Here is an 8,346-nt window from a genome sequence, read left to right as displayed (position 1 = left end):
CAGACCTCCCTCTCCCCAGCCACCTCCTCCAGCTCATCTGGAGGGACCCCAAGGCGTTCCCAGGCCAGCCGAGTGATATAATCTCCCCAGCGTGTCCTGGGTCTAGCACGGGGCCTCATCCCGGTGGGACATGCCCGGAACACCTCACCCAAGAGGCGGCCAGGAGGCATCCTAATCAGATGCCCGAGCCACCTCAACTGGCTCCTTTCGAAGTGGAGGAGCAGCAGCTCTACTCTGAGCCCCTCCCAGATGGCCACACTCCTCACCTTATCTCTACGGGAGATGCCAGCCACCAGACATGCCCAGAACACCTCACCTAGCAGACACCCAGGGGGCATCCTAATCAAATGCCTGAAGCACCTCAAGTGCTGCTCCATCTGCCTGATAAAGTGATGACAAATATCTCTTTCACTTTGTTGCCCCTCATGACTTAATGAAAAGATGAGTGGATGGAAAAAGTCAGGATCTGACTGCATATCATTCAACATGATGCAGAGGTCAGAGTTTTCTTGCCACGCAGATTGGTTTTGAAAGCGACTTTCAAACTTATGTTTCATATGTAGTCAAACTCATCCAAACACATTTTAGTAAACAGATCCAACCTTTATTCACACTTTAAACTATCCTGACAGCTGTGGTGGAGCTCAGGAGCTAAGCATGTCAGAAACATTTTAACAGCTCACCTGTCTGCAGGTGAGAGGTGCTTTACTAAAAGACAACAATGATGGTTACAGTTGCTGTGCTGGAAGCTTGCAGTACTCTTCCTTCAGAGGAACTCACGGCTGGTTTATGCTGCTGTCAGATGCAGCTGATTTGGGATGAATGCAACAAAGTGACTGCTAATGTTTTGTCAAAACGATTACTGGTTGATCTTTAGAGTAAAGCTGTATTTTCTAAACATTTTAATCTGTGTGAGATCTGAGATTATAGAGCAAAGTGAATGATGGAAAGCTCAACATGTGTGAAAAGTGTTTTTTGATTTGGAGAGGTGTGTGTGTACCTCCAGCACCTAAAGGCATCCACAAATGTAACACTTTGTGTTACGCTCAGTAGCAATCAGTGTTGGTGCCTAAATGTTTGTTCTCTTTTCCTAAGTAAACCCCAGAGTCAAGAGAATGTGTTAAATCAGAGGGAGTCCTCACAAGTATAGAAACAGTGTGTGTTTGTGTGTGTGTATGTGTGTGTGTGTGTTCTGTGAGCTGGATGGACTGGAGTTAATCTCCTTATGTAAGCTTTCATTTAATTCACTTCTCAGTGCAGTCTTTAATCCTCCTGCTCCATCGCCCACTGTCATGTTTTAATCCAGAGATGAAGACGTCACTGTGCTCTGCAGGGCAGGAAAGGCTCCACCTGCCTGCTCTGACCTTACAGAACCAAACACCGTTCATCTCTGCAGGCTGGCCTGGGTACCACAACCCTTTGCATCCTTTCACTGGTATGCGATGGGGAGTGTCCTTGCATCACATGGCAGCGTGTGGTACAGAAACTGCTCTGCAGCCGGCAGGTAAGTCTGCACAGAAGATCAGCGGTAGCAGCCTTCCATCAACTGAAGACATCTACATTACCTGCCAGCATCACAAAGGACTGTTCACACTCTGCTCACCCCCCTCCTTTCAGGAAGAAGACCAGAACATACAGGCTGAGAAACTCATGCTAAATGCTTCTTCATGTACAAATCCCCACACTCACCACTCAGCTTTTCATTGTTTTTATATTTAGATTTAGTTTAAGTTGTTTTTCACTCATTTAGTTTTTGAAGTGTTTTCCTGTGCTGTCTCACTGGGACCTCATTACGGTTCCCTTCCCTCTTGCGCTCCCTTGTCTCCCTGAGTGACAAAACCTCCTGAATCTTGAACCACTTTCTTGTGGTTTGTTGATCTCCCTGACTGATGGACTGGTTCACAGTCCTGTTTCTGGATGCAGGATAAAATAATAATTAACATGCAAGTAATGCTCTGAGAGCCTTCCCCAGGAAAGACACTTGTGCCTACATACAGAAAAGAAAATGAACACATTTTTGTTATTGTTGAAAAAAAGAATATTCATAATAATGCGGGTAGAGCAGAAATGTTCCCTGGGCAGAGGTGGGAAGTAACAAAGTACAAATACTTCATTACTGTACTTAAGTAGATTTTTCAGGTACCTGTACTTGAGTATTTTGTTTTCTGACTACTTTTTACTTTTATTCACTATGTTTTTACACAAATATCTGTACTTCTACTTCTTACATTTTTAAAACAGGCTCATTACTTTAGGTTTAATTCCTCTGAGGGAAGTTTTTTTTTCCAGTCACTGTGCCTTCAAACATCAAACCGATGTGAGCCTAAATGGAGGAACAATAACACATTAAGGGACAATTGTACTGGAGTATCCATTCCCAGGGTTTATCGCATACAAAAAGATGAAAGAGTTAAAACCATATAATTTATGTATCATTTGATATAATCAGGGCTAACACGGGGCTGGACCGAATGCAGATGTTCGTAAGTTGTGGTCGTGGTAATTCAGCATCCAGCAAGCACTACAGAAGCGGAGCAAAAATAAAGAGAGTAACATATTGCAGGTGATTTCAAATGCAACTTTCTAAATGCTCAACAAATATCAGAAAACACACAAAGTGTCTGCAGTTTGTCACACGGTGTGTCTGCTAGCTAAAAGAACAGCTGCTGTATTTCCAGGGAGAGAAAAGAATGAGAGAGAAGTTCACTCAAAGATGTAAGAAAGCGGACAGGAGAGGAAGAAGAGAGGTTATGCTTGTGCCCAGAATGCTCATCAGATAATCCAGCCCAGGGAGATTCTCAAACCTGATCCAGCTGGTTTTTAAATAAATTCTTTAAGTCACTTTGGTTATTAATGCCAGGCTGAAGGCCCGTGCAGTCTTAATGATCAGCTTTAATGTTAAATATGTTAAATGGTAAGTGTTACTTGAATGGTCCAGCAACACACTGAGCATGATGATCATGTGTCAAAAAGTCAAAACATCTTAATGTTTTGACTTTTTGACATGTACACTCAATATGCAGATTTATGCAGGTTCAATTTAAATGTAACCTTTAAAAAAATCACATTTAAAATGATCCAATAGTGTAAAATGATTCTGTTTCTGACAGCCAGGAGGTTCTTACAGAGGCTGAGTGTAGTTTCACTAATTGCTCACAGACCTCTAGAACTTCAACAGGAACTTTTAGAACGGTTTCATTTTATCACTTAAAAATTTTACAAAATACCCAAAGGACTGTGTCTGAGTGGGGGGGGGGGGGGGGGGGGGGGTGTCTGTGTGTGAGTAGGCCAGGTGTGTAGCTCGTACTTCCCGCTGATGTCCGCCCTGTGCAAACGTCCCTCCGGCTGATCCAAACAAACATCAGGACAGTCTCTGGGCTGGGGCGGCGGTTGCCATGGTGATGGAGCGTGTTTCAGAGAGGGAGGGCTGCCTGCATTTCTGCGCAGGCGCGGTGCGTCTCACAGGAGAGAAGGAGACTGGACAACACTGGACATGAACGGAGCAACTTACGTGAGACGGCATGGCTCTGAGAGCGCGTGCTTTGACGGAGGACCGGAGGGTCGAGCCGTCGGAATCCGCCAGCAGCGGGAGGACGTCACAAACCGACCTTCTGGTAAGAAAAAAGGAGTTACCGGAACGGCTATCTGCTAGCTGCTGCTAGCTTCGCGCAGGGCTGCTGACTGAAGGAAGGAGGAGGTCTCGGTCTCCTCAGTCCGTCACTCAGGATCAGGATCAGGGTCCATCCCTCAGGATCCGTCCTTCAGGAACTTGACGAGTTCAGGACTCTGCTGTCGGACTGAAGGATGCGGAACTTTTGTTTTTAGCACCCGGACGGTTTACGGCGCGTACACGGCGCAGTGTAGTTCTTTATTAAAATGTATAATTACAGCACAGCAGCATCCATGGAAATTGATACAAAATAAATAAAAGGAGTCGGGTGGAGTTATAATTGAACAATTTTACAGCTAGGAAGGAGCAGAATTCTGTTTCCATGCACCGTTTTTTCTTCCATGTTGATGATTCTCCTTCTGACTCAGGTCAGAATGAGAGACGTCACTGCATGCTATAAATAAAGTGTTTAGAAAGCAATAGTTGTGAGCACGGGTCAGACCATCTCAATCAGTTGAAAACACTAATTTCCACCTCACCTCAGATCTGCCATCAGAAATGACAGATTACAGATCCACTGTTCAGCTCTGGGCTTCCTCCTGTCATCAGTAAAACCTGTGGGTGATGAAGGTTGGACTGCTTCTCTAACCTGGCTTCAGCCCTTCAGGTGTTTGAGGGTAAATAACTGGTCTGTAGAAACCACAGACAGGTCAAACCAGCTGAGGGCATTCAGGGTGGTGCTCCTTAGGTGTGACACCAGCAGCAGGTTTCTGCTCATATAAATTTGAAAATGACCCACTAAAAAATGATGCCAGACAAATAATCTGAGAACAGCCATACATTCATTTTAGAAAAGTAATGACCGCAGCGAGCTGACATTTCAGATAGCTGGGAAATGTATCTGGAAATTTTTCAGGCAGATCTGAGATGGTCAGGTAGGAGGCGCTGCATCAACTGACGTGAACAACCCACATTAATATTCGATTTTGGGAATTAACAATCAGCCGTAGCAGCTGTGCATCGTCAGCTGAGGTGCAGCGGCTGCTGTGAGGACAGAAATCAGAATCAGAATACTTTATTGATCCCAAAGGGAAATTACTATTGTTACAGCTGCAACCGTTTCATTTAAACGAGTAAACCTAAAACACAATAACATACACTAAAGGCATAAAAGTGTAAAGACTAAAGAGATATTTTGACTATATACACATCTAAATCTATACACATATGAAAATTGTGAGTGCAAAAATGTTTAAATAGGTGTCATTATATATATATATGCACAGTCCTTTTTTGTACAATGTATAAGTGTATGTACAATTTTTTGTACAATGTATAAGTGTATGTACAATGTACAATGTATATAGTGTATGTACAATGTATATGGAAATTTAAACAATTTTATGTTACAATTGAATACTGATAAGTGAATGACACCGATGAACCACAATGTCACCTATTAAGGGAGGAGTTATAGAGTCTGATGGCCACAGGTAGAAATGACCTCCTGTGGCGCTCTGTGGTGCATTTTGGTGGGATGAGTCTTGCACTGAATGTGCTCCTGTGTCCCATCACTGTGTTGTAGAGTGGGTGGGAGCCATTGTTCATAATGGCCTGCAGCTTAGACAGCATCCTCCTCTCCGACACTGCCATAAGCGAATCCAGCTCCACTCCCACCACATCACAAGCGGTGAGCACCTGATGCTGGGACAGATCAGTGTTTAAGACCAGTGATCTGAGATGGCTGATCTGGTTTATTCAGTTCTTCCATGCCACGAGAGAGTCAACTGAGACAGTTGCACGATGTTGTAGATGAAGCTTTATTATCAGCCTTTATTTTCTGTTTAGTTTTTAATTTTTATTTGTTTTGGGTTTTAGTTTGTGTCCACTGAATTTGTAGCTTAGTTTTCATTTGCTTGGAAGAAATGTAAGGTTACTGGAATACATGTCCAGCAGCTCTGATTGGAGGAATGGGAGGGTGAAAAGGTGCAGCAAAATTCAGCTCCTATGAGGAAGCATCAGGAAACGGCATCAAACTTTTTGAGAGGATTTTATCAGATTTGCACGATGACTCTGTACAAGCAGAGATTCCAGCTCATTTAAATAATTCTTCAAAACAACAGCAGTGACTGTCAACTGTTTTCCTGTTGTCTGGGTCATAGGTCAAGTTCGTGCAGTAAAACTTTATTTCATTGATCTCTGTTTACAGTGGCAAAAAAAAGAGACTTTTTTGCTCCTGTTATCATTAAAGCAACTCTCACAACTGGCTCCTCCCACAAGACTGCCACAGTGTGGCTGAGCGAGTGATGGCATTTATGGACATAGTGCTGTGACAGCAAATCCAACAAGTGCTTCAAAGAAGTGAATGTTGATGACAGTTTAGTCGAGCTGAATGTGCAACCCTGTTTCGTTCAGCTTGAATGAAACACCAGTGCCTGTGGAAGAGCCACACTTCTGGGCTGCTGCAGCATGTAAACTAAGTTTCTTTTTTGTGTTTCAGTGTTACCTGCAGATGTCCAACAGGTAGTGGTGATTAAAGAAGAAGTTCCCTGGAGCCTGAGTCTGGACCAGCAGGATCCTGATCATCTCCACATTAAGGAGGAGCAGGAGGAGAACAGAGAGCAGGTGATCATCAGATTCCCATTCATCGCTGTTCAGGTGAAGAGTGAAGATGATGAAGACAATCCTCAAAGCCAAACTGAAGGCAGCATACAGGAAGAGCCTTCATCCAGCAGCTCATGTAAACTAATGAAAACAGAAACTGATGATGAGGACTGTCGAGGTCCAGAACCAGCCAGGAACCTGGATCCTAACCATCATATACACCCAAATACTGCTGAAAAGGCTACAAATGATTGTGAGACTGAAGTCAGTTTTGATGATGGTGATTGGCAGGAACCTTTCTCAGTTTCTGGACCCTCAACTGAAGACAGTGACAGCGGTTGGAAGGAGTCCAGGGTGCCCACTTCAAGTGCAAATGCTCTGGAAAAGGAGGATTTTCATCAAATACAGAGTATAGGTCAACCAGAAAAAATGTCTTCCGCCTTTTCTGTTGGTGAGACTGGTTTTTGCTTGGAGCAAAATGTAGATTCACAGATGAAAATTCACACGGGAGAGAAACCATTTGGCTGTGGTATTTGTGGTAAGATGTTTAGCCGTAAGACACTCTTTAAGTCCCATATGAGAGGCCACACGGGGGAGAAACCATATGGATGTGATGCCTGTGGTAAAAGATTTACACTTCAGTACAGTTTTAAAAGACACATGAGAGTGCATACAGGAGAGAAACAGTTTGGCTGTGATGACTGTGGGAAAACCTTTCGCTGCAAAACGCATCTTAAGAGACACACGAGAGTACATACAGGAGAGAGACCATTTGGTTGTACTTTTTGTGGGGAAAGGTTTACAGAACAGGGAGCTCTGAAACGGCACACCAGAGTCCACACTGGAGAGAGACCCTTTGGTTGCACTGTGTGTGGGGAAAGATTTGCAGAACAGGGTGTTCTGAAGAGACACATCAGAGTTCACACAGGAGAGAAACCTTTTAGTTGCGACGTCTGTGAAAAAAGATTCAGACAGCAAAATACTTTGAAAAGACACATGAATGTTCATACTGGAGAGAAACCATATGGCTGTAATGTGTGTGGGAAAACATTTAGAGAGCAGACTACACTTAAAAGGCACACTGTGGTCCACACAGGAGAGAAAGCATTTTGCTGTGGTGTTTGTGGTGAAAGATTCACGCGACAGGGAAATCTGAAAAGACACATGAAAGGTCACCCATGAGAGGAACTGTACAGCTACAGAGTTTGTTGTGAAATATTGAGGGGAGTGGTGGCCTAGGGGAGAAGAAGAGGGTTCATCACTGAGAGGACCCTGGTTCGAATCCTCGGGCTGGCATCACTGTGGGTCCCTGAGCAAGCCCACCCCCCCAGGTTGCTCCCCGGGCGCCCTTTGGCTGCCCCCTGCTCCATGCTGTGCTGTGTGTACTACACACTCCATGTGTGTGATGGGTTAAATGCAGAGAATGAATTTCACTGCATGTATATGTATGTGACAAATAAAGCTCTCTTTCTTTCTCTTTCTAAATGCGTGTGTTCTTAAGCTCAACAGCACATTTTAAATTTGGTTTAATTTGTTATATTTTATTTCTTAATTTGAAGTGCCTAGCATGTGTAAAGTGTAAAGGATTTAACAGAGGCAATGTTCATAAGTACGAGTGCTTCATTTTAGCAGAGGGATTCTCTGCTGCATGTGCCATTAATAAAACACTTTCATTATTTATTGTTTTTATTTATTTGTGTGCGTGCGTGTGTGTGTGTGTGTGTGGGGGGGGGGGGGGGGGGGGGGATGTTTGCTGCCTCATCCATAACAGTATCTGTTTCCTGGTCACTGTCAAGTGATGGAGCTTGGAGTGATGGACTACACACGGTGTAGTGGGATGCAGAGAAACTACAGTTTCATAAAAATGTATTGCCTTTGTTGCATCTAATCTGCCTAGCCAACAAATTAAATGGTTGAAGAGCCTGTGTAAGAAAACAGCCACTTTACTTAGCAGGTCACAGTTGTCCTCATACATTTCGTGCACCACTCTCACATACTTCTCTGCCACTCCTGACTTCTTTGTGTAGTACTACAGTTCCTCTCTCAGCACCCTATCATCCGCTTTTGCTGCATCCATAGACACAGTGAAGCTCCTTCTGACCTTCTCTATACTTCTCCATCAACAGCCTCAA

At 43.9% G+C, this 8,346-nt stretch overlaps 1 protein-coding gene across 1 annotated transcript; it reads left to right on the top strand.

Annotated features, from left to right (window-relative positions):
- The first annotated feature begins 3,457 nt into the window (after window positions 1-3,457).
- Window positions 3,458-7,842, top strand: LOC115798789 (gastrula zinc finger protein XlCGF57.1-like). Its single transcript, XM_030755756.1, has 3 exons — window positions 3,458-3,614; window positions 6,111-7,433; window positions 7,696-7,842. The coding sequence occupies exons 1-2, from the start codon at window positions 3,494-3,496 to the stop codon at window positions 7,394-7,396; spliced, it is 1,407 nt and encodes a 468-aa protein (XP_030611616.1). The 5' UTR covers window positions 3,458-3,493; the 3' UTR covers window positions 7,397-7,433; window positions 7,696-7,842.
- Window positions 7,843-8,346: the final 504 nt, after the last annotated feature.

The sequence above is a fragment of the Archocentrus centrarchus genome, chromosome 19, assembly GCF_007364275.1.
Source record: "Archocentrus centrarchus isolate MPI-CPG fArcCen1 chromosome 19, fArcCen1, whole genome shotgun sequence".
Lineage (NCBI taxonomy): Eukaryota > Metazoa > Chordata > Actinopteri > Cichliformes > Cichlidae > Archocentrus > Archocentrus centrarchus.
This window is presented reverse-complemented; position numbering and strand designations above follow the sequence as displayed.